At 36.1% G+C, this 22,597-nt stretch overlaps 1 protein-coding gene across 1 annotated transcript in view; it reads right to left on the bottom strand.

Annotated features, from left to right (window-relative positions):
• The window catches only part of LOC130681266 (bromodomain adjacent to zinc finger domain protein 2B-like), a 107,187-nt gene that overhangs the window by 16,759 nt on the left and 67,831 nt on the right, over positions 1 to 22,597 (bottom strand). Inside the window, exons 10-17 of the mRNA XM_057493903.1 lie at positions 20,279 to 20,338; positions 16,430 to 16,570; positions 13,914 to 14,168; positions 12,755 to 12,969; positions 11,811 to 11,885; positions 10,798 to 11,011; positions 5,810 to 5,872; positions 3,900 to 4,044 (exon numbers count right to left, since the gene is read on the bottom strand). Of these exons, the coding sequence (XP_057349886.1) occupies positions 3,900 to 4,044; positions 5,810 to 5,872; positions 10,798 to 11,011; positions 11,811 to 11,885; positions 12,755 to 12,969; positions 13,914 to 14,168; positions 16,430 to 16,570; positions 20,279 to 20,338 (1,168 nt within the window). The remainder of the gene's footprint in view (positions 1 to 3,899; positions 4,045 to 5,809; positions 5,873 to 10,797; positions 11,012 to 11,810; positions 11,886 to 12,754; positions 12,970 to 13,913; positions 14,169 to 16,429; positions 16,571 to 20,278; positions 20,339 to 22,597) is intronic.

Raw genomic sequence — 22,597 nt, 5'->3', positions numbered from 1 at the left:
GTTACGCTCATTGGAAAAAATTTTGTAATTTTGTAACTAACCACAAAAAATTACAATAATAAAAAATATTAAAAGCCATAATATACAAATTACTGCTAACATTTTTGTATTAATTTTTCCAGGAATTCTCTATGCACACATGAAATCCTATTTTACAGATTTCCAACCTGTACGTTTTACTGAATAATACTCTTTAATTATTCTGATGTGTCAATAAATATATACCTACGCCTTAAATTGTAATTACTATATTCAGTGGAATATATCATAAAAAATCAACCTTCTATTGATAGTTATTAATAGGGTCCGATTATTCATTAGTAGAAACAATGCTAGAAATGATGAATGATCTTAGATCTGTGTTTGGATTTTTTTTCTCCTGATTTACTTCCTTAGGATACATTTCCAGAAAAAAACTGAGTCCTAAGATATTACTTTTCAGAGTTTTTGAAATATATTGTCAAATTGCCCTCCAGAAAGTCTAGATCAATATACAATCATACTTACACAAGGGCATCTGTTTGCCTACACCCTCAACGAAACTGAAGACTATCAATAACTTTTGTCTTTGGAAATATCCGGGAGGTGAGAATCTAAACTCTATTTTTTTCTGATCATTAATAAGACTGGATATTTTTCTGTAGGATAATAGGTATTTCTCCTTAGTGAACTTCTTGTCCATATTTTTTACCAGTGTTTTAATAATAATTGATAAGAAGTGTTAGAAAAATATAAACCTACTTTATTTAATTTGAAAAACGATGTATGTTCACAGTAAAATATTCAGTAATAAGAGGCTAATGTAACCCTTTCCTGCCCTACTCCCTCAGTTCCTATTTCTAATCTTCAGATGTAACTGCTTAATCAATCATGTCCATACATCCTTTGGGAAATCTTACATGCATGCATATGACTATTAGTTTGTGCTGTTACATAAATGGGATGCTACTGTTTTCTGCAACATTTTTATTTGGATAAAATTCAAATGCCTAAGCAAGGCCTCCAACACTGTATGATCTGGTTCCTGAAAACCACTCTTGTCCTTGCTAACCTTGCTCACCTTTCTCCCTTTTTTCAGCTTTTCAAACATGGTAAGTTATGTCCTTTCTTGGGGCCTTTGCACTGGGTGTTCCTCTGCCTGAAATCCTGTTTTGTTGACTGGCTCCTTACCCTTCAATGTTTCAGATTAAGTATCACCTATTCACAAAGGTTTTCCCTGACTACTCTATTTCAAGTAGGGTCCCCATCTTATTATTCACCTTAGAATATCATCATCCTATATGCTTCTTTTGCAGAATTTACCATTATACACATTAACCTGCTAATTTCAAAATATTTCATTCCATACCCCACCCCACACACTACAATTTAACTCAACAAACGTTACTTAAAGGCAGAGCAATGTTTATATTGCTTTAACAGGATCCCAGCTACCTAACATGGTGGCTGCTATGAAACTGGGGCTCAATAAATACTTTTTGGATGATGAAATAAAAGGATGACTTTACTATTTTCACTATATTCCTTAGATTGCTTTCCATGGTGATACATAGAACTGTATCACATTTTCCTTCAATCAGCTGTATAATATTCTTATATGGATATCATAATTTATTTCATATATCCAAAGCTCGCAAATTTCCTTAATTTTGTACAAGTTACTAGCTAGCAAGGAAGTACTAATATTTGTGCTTGATTTATTCTGAGAACTAGTATCTCAAAAATCACTTTCATATATCCAAAAACAAACAGATCGACTAACCACACTAGGTCTGAGACTAGTAGGGGATTTCAGAGGTGATACATTTTAATAGCCTATTCATGGGGTCGTTAACTTTAATATCCAAATTCTTACTTATAGACAGTTAAACCTCTCATTAAAATGTAAAAATTATTTTTAAAATCTTGGAAGTTTATAAGGATGTTAAGTACACAGAGATTTTTTAGATAGTTTTTCTTTCACCAATTTCACACAATCCCCTGTTCTTTCCAGCCCTTACTATGCTTCAACAGACACTTAGATTGGTCCCCTATCTTGGCTATTGCAAATAGTGCTGCAATGAACACGGGGATGCAGATACTGATTTGAGTTTCCATTTTCATTTGTTTGGATAAGTACCCACAAGTGAAAGTGCTGGGTCATATGCTAGTTCTAACTTTTCTGAGGAACCTCTATACTGTTTCCAATAGTGGCCGCAACAATTTACATTCCCTGCAACAGTACCCAAGAGCTCCCTTCTCTCCACATCCTCACCAACACTTATTTCTTGTCTTTTTGATAAGAACCATTCTAACAGGATGAGGCGATATCTAATGTAGTTTGCATTTCCCTGACAGTTAATGATGTCGAGCCTCTTTTCAGGTACTTGTGGCCATCTGTGTGTCTTCTTTGGGAAAATGTCCACTGAGATCTTTAGATTGTTTATTTTGCTATTGAGTCATATTTGCTTTTGAGTTCTTTATATACTTTGGATAACAGGCCTTTATCAGATATAAGATTTGCATATATTTTTTCCCATTTACTAGATTGCCTTTTCATTCTGTTCATGTTTTCTGTTGCTGTTCAGGGGCTTATTAGTATGACAGTCCCACTTACTTATTGACTTATTAGTTACTTAGTTTATGTTTTCCATGCTTTAAAATATTTTTATGTTTAAATATTTTAAGCAATCAGTTAAAAAAAGAACTCACTACACTCTCCTGTTTAACTAACATTCTGACCCATTCATATCAATCTTTAAAAATAAACACAACTGAAGCCTCTAAGTGTCCTCCCTGATTCTATCTCTATCAGCAACTTTTACCCTGGGAAGGCAGACCATGACTTTCACGCATCATTCCAATATACGATTTTATACCCATTCTTCATATTCTTTGACTCACAAGAAATAAATTACTGTGCAGAAGAGTAACTCTGCTTGTTATAGGCCAACAATATTTACATGCCAGCCACTATTCTAAACCATTTTCAATTATTATTAACCGTCCTTTGTGCCCCAAGGGTACTTACATTGTTATATAGTACCTGTTCTAGACACCTATGTGATTAATCAGTCCCTTCTTTACATTGGACTGTTAAACATCTACATGGATGGCATGGACTAATGTTTTGTTTATCTTTGAACATCCAGTGCCCAGAAATGCCCGACACATACTGCGTATTCAAAAAAAACGAGCTGAAAGAAGTTTTCGCCTCCCTACACCACCCTCGGGCAATGGCTACATGTAAGCACTGACTTGACGCTGTGGCCCCATCAGAATCTAAGCATTTGAAAATGCCCAGACATAGTATTCTGAAACATTCAATTCAAGACAGTTTACCGGGCCTATAAATGCACTGTGTACCGCGCTAGTTAATTCACAGAAACGGAGCCAGAAAAGCAGAGTCTAAAGGTAGAATATGAAGGATGTGTGATAATACTTAAGAAAGTAAGAAGTTTAATGGAGAAGAAGGTAATCACAAATTTCAAACACATACAAGACTTCAAGATGAATGAGTCTTATGCTAAGGGTCTTAGATTTCAGCAGTTTACCTCCAGGGCTACCGTCAGGATGGATGGTTGCTGCAAAGGTTAAAGAGTAAAGCACATGTTGGAAAATTTGACAGTGCGAAGGAAGAGAAACGGAGCAGCAGCTACACAGTACAATACAGGTAAAGATCTGTGTCCACTAAATGGGTGGATGTCAGAAAGTGCAGAAGAAGAAAAATCATGGACTGGAAAGGAATACTTATCAGTGAAAGGGGCATTATGAGTTCAAAAGAAATGAAAAACAAGGTTTTACAATGTTTATCCACAATGCACATTTGATTCTGGAAGCACACAATATATCGAAGGAGTAACAGGGTTTTAAAACGTATGGTTTGTTATATTACTTTGTAACAGATTAATGGCTCCTACCTGCAGCGCTCTCCATGCCTTCTACAAAAATCCCCCCACACTGGGGAAAAATCCAATACCGACGTCTGTAACGATCCTGGCCAAACATCACTGAACGTAAAGAGTGAGACGCATCGAAGAGCTCCCTTCTGTACTGACTCTGTTGCTGTTAAAAAATGATGCATACAATTATGCTATGGGTGTTAAGTGCTTTAAAAATGGATATTTAAGTGACTTTATACTTATCATGGCTTTAGAGCAGCTAGATTTCACTATTGAAGAAAGGCAGCAAAAGAACTAATATCACACGTCTGACTTCAGTTCCAGTAACAGTTGTAAAGACAGAAATTACTTTGAGGGTAATTAGAATATTTTTGTTGCCAAGGATTAAAAAACGTTTTGTTTTATTAGATATCTTATCGTAAAGCATGTCTTATATTTGGTAATAAACAATGTGATCAAGTGTTTCACTGAGCCAAAGACAATTGGCTCAATTCTAATGATTACAGTGTGTAATAAATAATACTCACATATACCTGTATTTGCCTATTTTTATACTCATGCTGCAGACCTTAGGCAGCATATGACTAAATTTTGGAATAACTGTGTGATGAATCTAATGACATAAAATGCAGATATCTCATAATACTAATCCTGAAATACTTCACTAATGCTACTGAAATTCAGTTTTACATGAGAAGTACATACATATACAGTCTATAGATCCAGTGCAAAGAAAACCCACAAGTACACTAATGTAAAATAAAACACAGGACAGGTGAGAAATTGGGGATCAACAGAGGTGAGGCTTAGAACCTCACCCCCCGTTCTGAGAGAAATCTTCTGCATACGTGGATGTTTTATTGCCCTCGTCTACCTTGGATTAACACATAGTCTACAGGCACACACCTGATCATCTACATTTGCTCTCTTACAACACTAAACTATGTTTTCTACCTTTATCTTGTATCTACCTACCACTTCAGCATTTTATTAAAAATAATAATAATAAAGAGAGAAATGTGGTATCCACATATAAATCAAGTATAAAAATCAAATGAGTATTCCTATTTGAACTGACTGTTTATAGTTCATAATGCATGAGCAAAACTGAAGGTTTCTGTGATGGCTGCCCTTGTACTGTTCACCATGTAAGAACTTAATTCACAATGTAAGAATTTGTTCTCCATGTAAGAACTTGTTTGTTATGCCTCAGAAGATTGGAGACTGACGAAAATTAGGCTTGGAGTGGATTAATGATTGTGCATTGAGCATTGACTCCCCTATACAGAATTTTATTGTTGTTAACAACCATTTGATCAATAAATATGAGAGATGCCCTCACAAAAAAAAAAAAAAAAAAGTACACACTTCCAATGGTAAAATAATAAGTAACCGGGATATAATGAATATAGTCAAGATATTGTAACAGCTTGGTATGGTGATAGCTGGTACCTAGAATTGTCATGTATATAAATGTGGAATCACTATGTTGTACACCTGAAACTAATGTAATGTAATACTGTGTGTCAACTACCCTTCAATAAAAAATAATTATCTAGAAAAAAATAAATAAATAAATAAATAAATAAAACACAGGATGCTGAAACTATTAACATGAAATCTGACTGAATTTTAAAAGTTATGAATTCCAAGAAATAAAACCATGCATTTATTGATATTTTGTATTTAAATAAAGAGCTAAAGAATATAGCTCTTGATTAAGTTAGTACCATGTCTTAAGAGGGAGGACTTTAACATTGGCAAGAAACTTTTACGGTTTAATTGTGAGAATGTTTCTGGAGCTCTCCATTTTAATTACTTACAAGAAGCTTGCTTTTATTTAGCAGTCACAAAAAAGGAATCCCATACAAGGTGGATTTTTAAAACACTGCCAAAATGATGTAAGCTATAATCTGAAAACTGCTTACTTTACTCAGCTTTTCAATCTGTCTTTCTAGCTCTTCAACACTTGCTGCTTGGTCACCTTCATCCTATACATGACAAAATACAGTATCATTTAAAGTTTTAAGATTTATTCAATCAATCTGTGGGTATTTAATGAAGGCCTCCTTTATGCAAAGCACTAGGATAGGCCCTATGGGAATGAGTAAGCCTCAGCTCTTGGTTCTTTGTAAACTAATAATCTGGTAGGGAGACACATGCACATCACACTATGGAAATAAAAACCACTACACAGAGGAAGCCATAGGGACCCCAAAAGAGGTAGAGATTTAAGAGTCATGGAGTTCAGGAGAGGGTGAGATTACTTTTAGTGGGAATCTTTACCGAGAGAGGCTACATGGAAGAAGTTGTGTCTTAATTAGCTACCGAAGAATGGTTCGGATTCGATCAATCAGAGAAAGCGCAGGGCATTCCAGAAAGAGTCTGATGTATCTTGACATGAAAGGTACATGAAGAGGTAAGACAGGAGATGAGGCAAGGATGAGTTCAGGGTTAAACGATCTAGAGCTATAAATGCTTGACCATGGTCAATAACGTGATCCTTTGAGGGAGGTTAAACGTGAGAACTACGCTTACAAAGATAATACGGCAATAGTCCTAAGATGGCCTGGAGCAGGGAAAGGATGAACATTGTCAAATCTGGTTAGTATTCCACTGCAGTGACTCAAGAGGGACGGAGAATGTGGGACTTACATAGGTAAAAGAAACAGAAACGGAGAAAAGCAAATGGACGAAAGAGAGTATTACCTAATTAGAAATGTTAAGTCATGGCCACTCATGGGTATGAGGCAGAGAGGGGTGAGGGAGACAAAGGAAGTAGTAAATTATGGTAAGAGTTTAAATCTGGGAGACTGCAAAACTACTGGTACCATTCATTTGGTACCAGTGACTCACTGGAGTCATTTTGAGGGCAAAGAAGGTAAGTTATATTTTGAACACATTGAGCTTTTATAAGAAAAATAATCCCTACGATATATAATACTAACTTCGTAAGTGGTACTTTACTGGTGATTACATGAAATTTTTCATTCTAGAAAATGAATATAGGAAAACAACCACCAAATTATATGTTTTAGAGGGAAAGCATAAAGTAAAAGGCACATGTATTTTCTTTGTATCTTAGCCACGCTACTTCCTATGGGCAAACTACTTAACTCTTCTAAGACTATTTCCTTATCTGTAGATTGATAACAACATTTCCTGTAACATGGGGGCATCTGTGAGGGCCGAGGAGAACAGATCTGAAAGTAACCAGCAAACTTCCAGGCACACAGTGTGCAAACTGGTTACTTTCCCTCTTTCTGAAAATTGTATCTAGAAAATGCAGGTACCTCTTAGGTTTAAAAAAGTAAAATTTGTTTCCGGTGCTCATTTTCTAGAAGCATTTTTAAAAAGCCACACTGCCACCAACCACTCATGAGCAGGTATTTCTGGATGAGTAGTTATCTCCCCAACAAAAGGAAATGGAAAGAAGCTTTAGTATAAGCTATCATTTATCTACTTCTCATCCAGTTTAGGGGAGCAAGTTACAGAGGCATTTAGGCATACTGTTTGTGCTAACAGTAACACAAATTTCCACTTCAGGAAAGAAGTCTTAAAAGAGAACAGGCCCAATGACCCTCAAATAGATAATTACATAATTACATGTCTGTATGGTTCTAAAGTGATCTTTTGACTCGCAGGGCAAATGTTTGATAATATGCTTACACAAAAATACAATTCAAGCAACAGTAATAAAAAATACTTGCAAAAGACATCAAAGTAACTATGTATGAGTCAAATAAACTTAGTGCTGTTTCTAAGACTCTCCCTAAGATGAAAAGGAAGTAAAGTGTCTACTAAGGTTTGTTTAAAGCAAAGGAGTTTTGACTAATAGTCCTTATAATTTTAAGAGATGTGTAGAACTTAAAAGGTCAGAGAGAAAGGCAAGGAGACTAAGCACAAAGAACTCATCTCTGCCGTGGTTCTCCATGATTTCCCAACCAAAAGAGAGGCCACTGTATGTCCCTATGTGTCAAAGTTCAATCATCCACATAACCTGTTACCAGGCCAACTTGTGAAGTTAGAGCTCACGTAGGTTTCAACACAATTCTAAGGTTTAGGTATACAGACTCCATGTGCTGAAGGAATGAGGAGTGTGGAGAAGAGGGAATCATCTTTGAGACAAAGGGGGATGGACTTAGTCAAGGGCAGGACCTTCTAACAGAGAGCGATCACACGGGTCTCAACGGAAAGGCTCCCTGAAATGCATCTTCTAGGGAGTTTTAATTCCTGGCACTCTCCCCAAACTTTAATCAAGAATCTAAACCTACTTTTTGAGGAATAATGTATCTATCCTATCATTGGGCTCATTAAATAGTTAAAATTTTTAACGCAATTGATAAGTGGCTACCAGTTCTTCATCATAACAGATAACTCTAAAATCACTTAAAAGAAATGTTATTTTGACTTGTTAGGTCCTAAAATTATTATCTTAAAAAGTTTTTTAACTGTTTTCTCACATTAATAACATATACATTTGCCAGGATTTTACTCAATGAAACCCTATAATCTAACTATAATTCAATTAAAAAGTCACTTTAAATGATATATGTGGTTAAGAGACATTAATGATATTTAAATAAGTAGTAACAAATTTTAGTAGAGTTTATCTACCTTGCCCCATTGATTATTTTCTTTATATCTTCAACCCCCTCTCTTACTGACTCCCTTCAACCCGAAATCATATTTAGCCTTTCACATCTGAGTAACCCTTGGTTGTCTGTCCCCTTTAGGAACCACCTTTTCCTCTGAGGCACAATGCTTACAGAAGTCATCTCACCTCCTCACCTTCTACGGTGCTCGATCCTTCGCCACCCAGCTCCTGCTCTGACCCGACTAACGACTGTGCTGCCACTGGTCCCCAGTGACCTCTGCCTTGCCCGATCCCACAGACACTTTCGATCCTCATCACACTAGACTCCTGCTACGTTAACATTGTTTATCACTCCCTCCTTTGAAATGTTCAGTTTTCTTGATTTTTGCTACTACTACATGTGTAGAAAAGAGCTGACATTGCCGGTCTGACTGCTCTATTTGAAAGGCCCGCGTACAAGGCTGGTCCCTGGCTGGTGTCTGGGAACTTGGATTTCACAGGGTTTCCTCCCACGCTGATAGACTGGCTCACTGGAACCCAACTGGGCTAACAATGGAGTGTATACTGAACACCTGTCTTTCTCCTGGGAGTTTTATACTTGTCATAACTCATTCCTAGGAGACTTAAGCCCATCCTGTGTGACTCCACTGGGAAAAGACTCTTAACAGTGTGGGTCTGGTTTCCTCTGGGCTGTGGCTCACACGCCTTTTCTGATTCTGATGTGTGTCTTCCTAGTGAGTCACTGACTCTGGTGATGGCCTCAGAGATCCTTGAACCATTACAGACATCTCCTACCTCTACGACTGCTCCTTCTTCAACAAGAAGCCCTACGGGATCTTCTGAAATATTGACATCCCCTGGGGTTCCAACTTCAGTCTACTGCTCTGTTCCCTAAACCAAACCCCCTGTACAGAAATCACCCACCTCATGATTTTAAACTACTGTCTGTGTGAATAACTTCCAGATCTATATGTTCATGACTGAACTCATCTTTAGGCTTCAGATTCTTATATCCAACTTACTGCAGAACTGCTGCAAAGGCACCTCAACCGTAACATGTCCAAAATGAACCCACCATCGTTTCTTGTCTTCCACTATCTGATCTGCACTCCCCTCCTCCTCTATCATCTATTTATTCTGTTCCTCCTGATTTCTCTAACTCAGTTAATGGCAAGAATACCACGCAGCCTCCCAAACCAGATGGTCGGGCATCAATCCTACCCTTCCATCAACCTACCAGTTCAAATACTACTCATTCTTCTTCCTAAGTATTTACTGAAATCGTTTCCTCCTTCTTCCCAACTACCATCGGGCTCGTTTGGGACCCTACAACTCATTAAACTCTTGCAACATCTCCTGACCGACCTTCCCACCTCTGATCTTGCCCTACCCCAAATCTACTTCTATTTTCCATGGAGCTGCCATAGGGAGCCACTAAAAAAAGCAAGTGTGACTCTGTCATTCTGTCACTTACAAAGAGGAAGCAATGGCTTCCTCCTACCAAAAAAGTGTAAATCCTAGTTCACAGTTGTTGCTACGAGGCTCTCTAATAACAATGAAGCACTTGTCAGTCACTTAAGGCGCATCGTGGTTTCAGATTCCTACGTCCGTTTATGCTGTGCTTTTTGCCCGAGCACTTCTCTACGGGTTCTTCCCCAGGTTAACATTCAGCCCACCTTTTAGCCTCAGCCAGTGGGCCCAGAAAGCCTTCGTTGAGGACCTATTCCTCATAAAGGTTCAATGCCCTTCCTTTCCGCCTGCCTAGCACAGAGTAAATACCACCGGCAAAGCAGTTAACATGTAGTACATTACATTTTCTTACGGCAAATCTTCCTCAATGAGACTGCAAGTTGAGAAAGGACTTTCGGTACCTTACTCATCTTGGATCAAAAGTGCCCAGAGCGAGGCACATAATAAACTGATGATGCTTGAGAAATACATCAGTTTCACTAAATGTGACAATACTTTCAAGGCATGAAGTATTGTACACATATAAGCTAGGATTTTACCAGAATGAAAGAGGATAACTGAAATTAAGAATCTACATGGTTCTTTGAAGAACTCTCAATATGTTCTATAAAAAGAAAAACTTGCCTTTGTTTATTCAGTGTAAGCCCATCCCATGTGTGGGCAATTATTAAACCATCACAAAAAACTTTACAAGGTGATTGTTATAAATATTCAGTTTTCAGATGAAGAAACTGAGGCAAGTAAGTGTCAAAATGGAATTCAAACCCAAATCCACCTGACCCCCAAATTCTGTTTTCAGTATGTTATGTTATCTTTGTCAAGTAATAAAATCTACCTAAACTTGATTACCTCATCTTCACAGACATCGGTTTTCTTTCCTTTTCTGTCTTCCTTGTCTTCCTCCTCCTCCTCCTCCTCGTTGCCATCAGCGTCACTGTCGCCGCCCTTCCTTCTTCGCTTGCATCCTGCTGTGGGGGTGGCCGACGCGTGCTGCTCTTCTCCAAGATCGATGCCACCTGAAGTGTCTCTCTTGCCTGCTTTCTTAGCATAAATGATTCGGAGCCTTTAAAATGTAACAAAATTAGGATGTACAAGAAAACCTTCTCTTCATACATTTTAGAGAAAATAACATGAGTTTTAAACCAAAATTCCTTACAGTGAGTATTAAGTCAATGGCAATAAAATTAGAATTAAAGAAATTTAAGAAATATGTTTCCAGAAATTACAGAATATATTGACTTTTAAGAATTATTCTGGATCTCTCTGGAATTAGAATATATTTTAAAAATAAAACTTAGCTGAAAAAATTAACTCTAGCAATGACCAATGATAATTCCTGATCCCATGCTTTCAGACTGAAAAAATTTCTGTTCAAATTATACAAAGATATCTCCTCTTACATAGAAATTGAGTAATTTCAGCATTATATTTCCTGGTGGGAAACTAATTAAGCTTTAATTCTGAATACATTTGGATATTTTAGACTCTATGAAAGCAAACTAATTAGAAAGCAATTTTTAAAAGTGGCAGTTCTAAACAGATTCTACTTATGACAAAACTAACTTGATAGCCAACAACAATCTTAGAAAACGTGATTGCTTGACTTCTTTGGAAGCAAAAATGTAAACTGACTTTTTTCTAAGTCTGAAGCATAAGATGTTCAATGACTCTAATTACAACTTTTGTCCATTGCAGACTCTCATCCTAGGTTTTATTAATTTCTTAATTCATCTTAATTAAGCTTTACCTTTTTTTATTTCTTACACATAATAAACTTTAAATTCTGTGTTTGGAATTTATGTTTTACTGGGGAATTTGTACAATGGGAAACAGTATACTAACTTTAATAAAACAGGACTTACTTGCGGAGTTTACCTTCTACCATCCATTTATCTCTCCTCAAGTTTGACATATAATCAGTGTTCTTGTCAATTTCACTGTCAATGCAAAAGTTTATTAGAAGACAGAAATTAATCCATTATGCAATATGTTAACATGGTGAGTAAACTGCTGCCATTTCTTGCTAACTAAAAGTGATGTCAATGAGTAGCGAAAACAAGTGAAAAATTATATCAATACAGTATCACAGCTAAGAGATATACAGAAGACTTAGTATGTCCACCAATGGTAGAAATGCATGGCTCTGAAATATACAGATTGATCCTTTTCCTAGAAAGGAAAAGAAGTAAAAGTAACGATAATTAAAATATGTAAAATAATGAATAGAAAGAACAAGATGAATATGGATTTGTTCACCAAAACTTGAAATACTAGAGTGCAAAATTTACTTTGACTCTTAAATGTAAGTTTTTAAAAAGTACAATACATCAATAAACTAATATTAAATTGTTATTAGCACATAATAAAATAAAAAGCTGGATAATTCTATTAATGGCTATGAAGGAAAATCACGTAGTTATTTATCACTGAAAGATGTCAAAGAAAGAAAAAATTCCGGATTCTTGCAAACGTGCTACCTTCTGGTGCCATGGTAAGAAAAAACTATTTTTATGTTTCCTTATATGAATAATTAACAGAATTATTAAGTAAACAAAATGGTAGCAAAGAACATGCAGTAAGATCCAAATTTTCTTTTCAACAGACTGCAGTAAATACATTAAAATAGTAGTAGTAGTAGTAGTCATCTCTGAATGGTGAGGTTAAGTGTAATTTTGTTTTCTTTGTGCTACTCTGTAAACTTTGGATTTTCCATGGGTAATTTGTGTTACTTTGTCATATAAATTATTTCGATTAGACAAATTGAGAACAGGAAGGAAGCGCCAGAGAAGTCTAGGCACGGGCTCACCTCACCACCCTCCTGCTGCACGCCAGCTCACTGATCAGGAAGGCCAGCGCCGAGGCTTTCTGGGCCGGAGTGTGGGCCTGGAAAGCCTTGGTCCTCAGGCTTTCGGTGAGCTCAGTCTGTCCACAACGGGCCTCCATAAAGATCTGCAAGATCTCGGAAACATTGTCTCGATTCATACCAACATTCAGCAAATGTTCTCCAAGAGCTGTTTCGGCCTATAAAAGTTTGGCATTTTTGTCAGTATTGATCCTAACCGTACAGAACATAAAAACAATTAAGATTTTTAAATGTTTTTATTATATTATCTATGTATTACTGAAAAGGGCTTAATTCACACTTGAAATGAAGTAAAGATAAAAATAGACAACAGATGATAGACAGGTATTTGAGTACTTGCGTCTTTCTATTCCTTCTTTAGACCCTTGGTTAACAGGCAGGAAGGAGAGTATGTGAACTCATGAGTAGATATCATACCTTCTTTGACTATAGAAACTATCTCAAGCTTTCTAAGGCTTTATCTAGGCGTTCTATCAGTACTGGTTGCGGGAGGCCCAGGGGCACTACTGTTGTGTTTTCCAGCTCTAGAGTGTCATGGACTTTATTGTCTGGTATCCTAAATAGGAAAATGGAAGAACAAGCAACTGGTGCACCTGGAAACTTCTCTCTCCATCATATTATCTACAGCAAAGCTGACTGAAATGTGTATCTTAGCTGGAATTATGATCCATTTGAATTTCTTGAGTATCCACTGAGAGGTACAGAGTCTTATCATGCTGATCTTAGAGGTGCTGCCATTCGCCTCAATTGTTCACAGTGATTGAGAGCACACAGCATAATTTCAGAAGGCATACATAAATTTTAATTCTTTATGATTTATAAATTCTCTTTTGCTGAATATCACTTTCCTTAAGTCACTTGGTTTTGGCCAAAAGCTAGAGAAAAATAAGAGTAATCTGGGAATATCTACATTCTGTAGGCTTTATGAACCAGGTTTTCCTAGATGTGGACCATTTGCAACTGAACGCAAATCTACACTTAACTTTGTGAGATGCGGAAAAAACTAGATCAGTGTATACACTCTTCTGCTAATATGCTAAAGCCAGTTATCAGTGCACCGAGGGTACAAATTAAAATCATTTTTTGTATTTTGTTTTTTTACCTTGTATCCTGTAATTAGACCTGGATCACACACAGCAGCTGACAGGAGCCTCACAAGCAGGTCTTGTACCTCAGCCATGCTGTCCCCTAGATTCAGCAATCCCTCTTGAAGAATACTCAGGTCTGGAACATCAGTATTCCCATTAAAGCCTAAAGCTTTACCGAAGACTCGTAAGAACTGCACCACAATGAGACAGTTTGAAAATGTACTTCCAGAGAGGACAAGTCCTGGAATACGAGGCAACTCTGGCAAAGGCTGAAAAATAAAATAAAATAAAAAACTAATTAACTAAAACGGCTATGACTTCAGATTTTCTGAAATAGAACAAGTTGCCGTCTTTCTTTGCTCTTGAATTCTGCCAGTGGTTTTCCGTCTAGACTGTGGATTCCCTGAGGGCATTTCTGCAACCCCATAGTACTAAGCACGGGATTTTGAAACCAAGCAACCATCAATAAGTTTTAGTGGAACTCAATACGAACTCAGAATTCTGAAAAAAGAACACAAATTTTAATTAACATATTGATAGAACATGGGTTCCATAACTGGAGCAACAGAAGAAATAAGCATTTCAAAAGTACTTGGCCATGGACATACTAAGTAGGGCACGTGTACTAATTTCTTCTAATGATGGAGACTGATTAATAATTCATGCTTTTTTGGTTGCTCAGAAACTACCGTGTATCTATGGGCCGATGGGAGAATGGTACCATCTTTGGCTAATTAATGCAGATAAACTATTTGGTCCACATGGCCAGAACCCATGATCCTATCAAGAACCCAGTTACACTGCAACTAACAGTCTCTAGGCTTGTAGCAAAACACTAATATTGAATTTCAATACTCCCATTAGAAAGCAGCTTCTTTTGCTACTTCTCAAATGTGCTCACATAGTAACATTTTAATGATAAAACTGTAGTACCAGTTGTCATGAATATTTAGGAAGTAAATAAGGCAATAAGGCCATGAATGAGACTTAATAATAGTATTTCAAATTTTGATTAGAAAAAAATGAACTTTTACATATTTCTATTTCACTGGTCTTTGTTAAACAATGTTCCTCCACCCTGCACTTACTGAAACAACTAACCAAGGACCTTCTCTAGTGATACTGTGTGGAAACAGAACTGCGGATAATATCTGATAGCACACAAACCTTACAGGTTCCATTTGAAAACCATCTAAGTCTGAATCTTTTTTCTTGAACCATATCATACACATACCATGTGATTTAAAAAATTTATATAACAAAGCTATCAAAAGGCTTAAAATGGACTTCTATATTTGATTTACTGCATATGGATTTAAACAGAAATAACAAATTCAAGAAAATAGAGATCTTTTAGGATTTTTCAAAAATTGCTCACTGTGAGCCTACTAAATGTGTCAACTAACCTATGTACCCTCTCTGGACATAGGAAAATTTAAACATGCAGTTTTACTAAAACTAGTGTTTATACTTTTATTTGTAGTTAAAAGCATTTGTGCTAAGTAAGAATATTATTATAACTAAATCCCCACTAGGATATTTTTGCTTTAAGTGCTTTAGAAAAAGCTGAAAAGAGACAATCACTCTTTGTATTATCAGATGAACATGGCATATAATATAGATCCTATTGACTAATTATACTATTATTGACAGTATTACAGAAATATGTATTATTGACAATTTTCTACAAATACCATCTTAACTATAGCCAAACATAATTGATTTCTTCTGATAAGTATATAAATTATGCCAGTTAACATGATTATCACGCTCTTTCCAAATTTCTACTTTTACGTATTTTAGCAACACCTGTGAAAACAACAGGAGAGAAAACACATGAGGTCCTCTCACTGGACACATTTCTTGGCTTTCAAGGTGATAAACAGTATGGACCCTGGAGTTTAACAAATTGGAGTTTGGATCCAAGGTGCCACTTATGAGTTGTGTCATCTTGGGCAAGTTCCTTCACCTCTTTGTGTCAAAGTTTCTCACTTGTAAATGGGCATAAATACCTCTTCAACAGGATTGTGGTGAGGGTTAAATGGGAGAATTCATACGTAAAAAACACTTAGCACAGTGCCTGGAAAGTAGTCAACATACTCAATGAAGTTAGCTAACAAGTCTAAAGCACTGAAGGAGGTTACAGATTATAAATCCTGATTTATTTAAATATCTAAGGGGGTTTGAGGAGAAGGTAGATCTTTCTGTATCTAAACATATAGGAAGGACCAAATGAAACAGAAATCTTATCTACTTTTATCATTCCCCCTTGTACATTTGTACAGTGTTTTTATTTCAATGAAAAAGATTGGCAGCACTCCACCACTTATATATTTAGAACTTCCATTTCCAGCGCAGGAGGTCAATAGACTTATTGGTGGCCATCAGGAGAAGCACACTGACCTAGACTTGGAAATCCACTGCTCAGCTGAAAGTGAAAGCCTTCATACTGGCAGCTCGGGCAGACGAATGAGGTGAGAACACAGGAAAAATTAAACTTATTAAGGAAATGGTTTACATGATAACTTACCTTTTGGTCTGCTAAGCACATGTCTTCATTAGGCTTCTTTAGTTCTTTTGCAATTTCTAATTCTAATCTTCGTTGCTCTAGTTTAAGCTCTTTCTTTAATCGTTTCTCATCACGTTTTTCTTGCTTCGACCGTTCTTTTTCCTTAAAAAGAAAACCATGCCCACATAGTCTCTTTAACCATTATTATGTTTGAAAAGCCATTAGTTAAAATTTAAAAAGTGATCTGTGTTATGTCCATGAACAGAACTGTCCAAGCAGGTTTAAGCGACGGACTTAGGACTGCATAGAAATAACTTATTTTGCTTTTCAGTATTGTCACTCTTTGATTTTCAAAATAATCTTATGACTGTATATATTTTTGTGCAGTTGATCCTTAATCAGCACACGCTTGAACTGCATGGGTCCACTTATATGCAGGTTTAAAAAAAATACACACACTGGTAACTTTTTTGAGATCTGCAACAATTTGAAAAAACATTTTCTTTTCTCTAGCTTTATTGTGAGAATACAGCGTACAATACATACAACATAAAAAATATGGTTGATGATCTGCTTATGTTATCAGTAAGGCTTCCCAGTCAATGGTAGGCTATTATAAGTAGTTAAGTTTCTGGGGAGTCAGGTGTTATATGCAGAGTTGTTTCCTTAATGTCACATTGTTCCAAGGCCAGCTGTGTGTTCTGTGTGTGTGTGCATGTGTATTCTTGGGCATCATTTTTAACTAGTGATATGCAGTACTTTTTCCAATTAAAAAACCATACCTATAATATGGAACAGAAGGTAAGAGTGTGGTCAATTTTTAGGATAAAACGGAGATTTCCAAGAAATCTTTGAAAATAGTAGGATCTTTAAAACTTGGTGACAGGCATCCATTTTTGTTTACTAATAAAGATACTTCAAGGGAAACATGGCGTCTCTAAATTCAGTGAATTTAGTGAACTTATCCACCATTTTAATTTATTAGTCAAATTAGTCACTAATTTATTTACTGAATTTTAATGAACTGTATAGGACTAATGCAAATCCTGTGGTTCTCGTGTAAGATGACTCAAAGAACCAGTTTCAAATGGCATATATAGACAGTCACAACCTAGGCCCCCACAAGGTCAGTCTCACGTCTTACTCTCGGTGCATTCGCCAGGCCCTAGTGACACTGACACAGCTGGGTTGGGAAAAGTCTGCGTGACAGTTTGAGGCACTGCTTGGATGATGATGTGATGATGCTGCTGAAGATGGAGGAGGAGGAGGAGAAAGAGGAGAAGCAGCAACAAAGCTAAGACAGGTGTACATACAAGGTTAAAACTGACTCCCTCTGCCCCTTGTCTTCCTCACCCCAAGGGCCCTAACTCAGTCATCAGGCTGTACCTTAGTGTATGTCATCCCCGCCCTGCTTAGAATTCACAGCTCCTCCTCCTCAACACATATGCCTTTTTTTTTTTTTTACTCTTCCCACAACTACTTCAGGCACTTTAATATTTCTTTTTTGGCTCCCACATAACATAGCATTTATTGAACTCTGGGACAATTATCTGTTTAATGTCTCTCACGTTACTGTGAACTTAGAGTGGTCAGAAGAACTAATTTATTCACCCATTTCTTAATGCACCTATTCAATTCTCAGCTGTACAATTTGCCAGGCACAGTTTTGAGGGATTTTTATCCTTTTCCCTGACTCTCATGTCTGTATCATTTCAACATTCCTCACCAACTGATCTAAATATTGTTTTTATTTCTGACTATAGTAATTATCATCTGGCTCTAACGGACATATTTGGTGTGCTTTAGCATATAAAACTTATTTAAGCATGAATTAATGATTAATTCTACAAATGCCACATAAATAAAGATACGTTAACATCTGTACTAGTAGTCATTGAAAATATTCAATAGCCAGTCTTTTTCTCTACTTTTTACATTTTATATCGTGGACAAACATAATTGATGTTTTCAATTTTCATCTATACACAAACCTTGTATGCAAAAGCAGAGATAAACACATTTGTTAATAATACTCAAGTTATATTTAGGAATTTTTAAGTATCTGAAATCACAGTCATGAAACCAAATTTTAACCCCTCAAAAGACCCTCAAACAACATCCCGGTAATTAATGGTAACTCTTTTTATTATTGGTAAATAACTGATAACGTTAGGCTTTTGTTTCTATAGGCTTCACTTTTTAATATTGAAACAAAGAGAAAGTTATAATCCAAGGACATAATCAGATTTCAGATGCCATTTGAAACTTATAAACAACACAAAGTAGCTTTAGGGAGATCATTCTGATCGAGAGAAACACCACACAGTACAAAGCATTATCCAACAGTTTGCATTTCTGAGTTGGGGGTCTGCTACTTAAAGAGCTAAAGACATCACAAAAAAACCCATATATAAAGAAACAAATATAAACATACAATAAAAGCACACATTATATACATTTATCTGTGCTAAACATTATTTCATATAGTCATTTTGAGTTTTTATTTTTAATATAATTGATACTGGTATACCATCGCAGCGTTTACTTAAAAAAAAAATAACATGCTGATTCAAAATGGATCAAAGACCTGAATGTAAGTCATAAAACCAAAAAACTCTTGGATAAAAACATCGGGAAAACTCTTTTGGACATAAACATGAGCGAATTCCTAGCAAGGGAACACAAAAGCAAAAATGAACAAGTGGGACTATATCAAGCTGAAAAGCATATGTACAGCAAAGGACACCTTCGTTAGAAAAAAAGGAACCCTGCAGTATGGAATATATGCATGAATGACAGATCTGATAAAGGGTTGACATCCAACATATATAAAGAGCTCGTGCACCTCAACAAACAAAAAGCGAATAATCCTATTAAAAAATGTGCAGAGGAGCTGAACAGACAGTTCTCCAAAGAAGAAATTCAGATGGCCAACAGACACATGAAAAGATGCTGCACATCGCTAGTCATCAGAGAAATGCAAACTAAAACCACAATGAGATATCACCTCACACCAGTAAGGATCGCCACCATCCAAAAGACAAACAACAGGAAATGTTGGCGAGGTTGTGGAGAAAGAGGAACCCTCCTACATTGCTAGGGGGAATGTAAATTAGTTCAACCATTGTGGAAAGCAGTATGGAGGTTTCTCAGAAAGCTCAAAATAGACATAACATTTGAACCAGGAATTCCACTTCTGGGAATTTACCCTAAGAATGCAGCAGCCCAGTTTGAAAAAGACAGATGCTCCTCTATGTTTATCGCAGCACCATTTACAATAGCCAAGAAATGGAAGCAACCTAAGTGTCCATCAGTAGATGAATGGATAAAGAAGAGGTGGTACATACACACAGTGGAGTATTATTCAGCCATAAGAACAAAATTAATCCTACCATTTGCAAGAACATGGATGGATCTAGAGGGTACTATGCTCAGTGAAATAAGCCAGGCAGAAAAAGACAAGTCCCAAATGATTTCACTCGGATGTGGAGTATAAGAACAAAGAAAAACTGAGGGAACAAAACAGCAGCACAACCACAGAACCCATGAATGGACTCACAGCTACCAAAGGGAAAGGAACTGGGGAGGATGGGTGGGAAGGGAGGGATAAGGGCAGGCAAACAGAAAGGGGGCCTTACGTTTACCATGTATAATGCGCGGTGGGGGCATTGGGAGGGCTCTGCTACGCAGAGAAGACACGTAGTGATTCTACAACATCTTACTACGCTGATGACACTGACTGTAATAGGGTTTGTGGGGGGAACTTGGTGAAGGGGGGAGCCTAGTAAACAAAGTTCTTCATGTCATAGTGGATTAAGGATAACAAAATAAATTAAAAAACTAAAAACTCTGACTGTCCTCTACATTTACCTGTTTTCGTTTCTCAGCCTCCAAAAATTTAGCTTTTGCAGCTTCTTCCTTCTTTATCCTCTTAGCCTGTGCATATAAAATAGGTCTCAAAGTCATGCAACAGCACCACCACAACCTGAATATGACCTTACACTTGAAAATGGGGCTCCATGCCTCGCAAGGTTCAAACAGTATGTAACATGTATGTAGACAATTACAGATTTCCCCTCAGTTTGTTACGTTTAACATACTGATTTCATTTCTAACGTATAGATTACAATTAAGATATACAAAAAAATTCTTAAATTCGTAAGAGAATGTCTTTTTTTTTTCTTCAAACTCTGTAAAATGTCTGAAATAATTTGAGTGTTACTTTACCTTAAAACTTAATCACAGAAAAAAATGATGTTATGGCATTTTTTGCTTTTTCTGATTTTTGAAAGTAAATTATGATCACTGTAGAAACTTTACAAAAACGGTATCGATTTTAACAATAAAGGTTAAAGGACAAATAAGTAGCATTTAAAAATGCACGTGTCTACTTTACTTGAAGTTTCGTTTGTAATACTTAAAATTTGAGATAAATCCATTACTTAAATAACATTAACTCTATTTAACATACGGTGGTTAAATTCAAGGTTTTTTCCCTAATATAATAGAAACATAACCTTTAATGAAGCACATTATGAATATCAAGCTCATGCTATCAAATTTGAGCTTTATAATCTTACTCATTAACTAGTAGCTTCATAATTATCTAGTAGTAATTGCCAACGTACTTTAATATTTTCAATTTGGAAGGTTTTAAAATTAATTTGAAATGGGTAAGGGAATATGTGTACATGTTTTTAGAAGGAAAAAACCTGCAACTGTGAAAACCTCAGCTAACCATATTGCTCAGGGAATAAGCCAATTTTTATGGCAACAGTTTCCTGAACAGCTAAGGGTTTGGATTATAATAATTTTCAACATTAAAAAGCTTGTTTTAGACAAAAGTACTTTGGATAATTTTGAGACATATACACGTACAGCTCAGATAGACACAGTACACTTAACATAATTTGGCTTTTTCTTGAAGACTTGAGCAGTTATTCTTGACATCAGTTACTATACACAGTTTGATAACAGAAATGCCTTTGGGCCATTGAGGTGTTGAAAATTGCTTCCTTTTTAACTACCAGATTACAGACTGTTGCTAGGCTTTGGAGTTTCTGTTTATCCTATTTTCCCTTGCTGTCTTGCAGCTATTCCTTTTGCTGTTGCCAGCATGTCCTTGAGCCCTATTCTGTCAGCCCAGTTCTGTCCGAACTCAGAAAACAAAGCTGGTTAAACTGTTTCCACATTGAACACTCCTACTTTTGTCATGTTTCATTTCTAAATGAAAAGCAGGTATGACTATAAGACTTAATGACGTTGTGAAAAGTAAAGAACATGAATTTTAGCGTATGATCTTTATGACTATATTGGCTATTGAGAGGTTTCCCCTTTCTTTTTTTTCCTTTACTTATTTCCTGGATTTTTACTATTAGGATTAGATAAACTTGCTAAGTAAGGTTCAGAGAGGTCCTTATTCTATACATTATGTTTACAGATAATTTGTGATGGACATGTTAATTTGTATGAGTGAGAGAACAGACTGATAAAATTTTCATTTTTCAGACTTTAAAATACATGACTATATTACTTTAATCATATCAAATTTAAGAATTCTACCTCCAGAATTTGCTGGGCTCGAAGACCTTTTTCCATTCTCATTTGTTGTATTCTCTTAATTCTTTCCTGTAGGAAAAATTATGACAATTTTAGATAATAAGCTAAATATCTAGGAGGAAGGTATTTAAGTGGAATCAAATAATTAAAGATATAAGTACAGATTTACCAAATTTTACCCATGCTGGATATAAATTTTAATTATTTACTTTAACATTATATATATGCCACCTGTCTTAAATTGGAATGACTTTATAAAATGTCTCAAAACAATTTTAAAATACAAATGCTAAATAAGTATATAGAAACAACATAAACCAAGCTGGTTAAACTCAAGTCTTTATAAATATTTGCAAGTACAAGTAATACTCATTTGGAAATAAATATTGGACAGACAAGTAGGATAAAACAGTCTATCAGGAAATCAGGACCCCTAAGTCTGGTCCTGAGTTACTGTCACTCATTGCATGAACTTGGACAAATAGAACTACTCTTGCATAAAATAGGGGAGGCACTTGCTCTTTTTCTCACTGTCACAATTAAATTAAAAACGATTTAAAAAGTGCACAGTACATCACGATTGTACGAAGTATTAACAATTGCCATAACGTGATAAATTACATTACTTTC

Source organism: Manis pentadactyla, chromosome 16, assembly GCF_030020395.1.
Source record: "Manis pentadactyla isolate mManPen7 chromosome 16, mManPen7.hap1, whole genome shotgun sequence".
NCBI classification, from domain to species: Eukaryota; Metazoa; Chordata; class Mammalia; order Pholidota; family Manidae; genus Manis; species Manis pentadactyla.
This window is presented reverse-complemented; position numbering and strand designations above follow the sequence as displayed.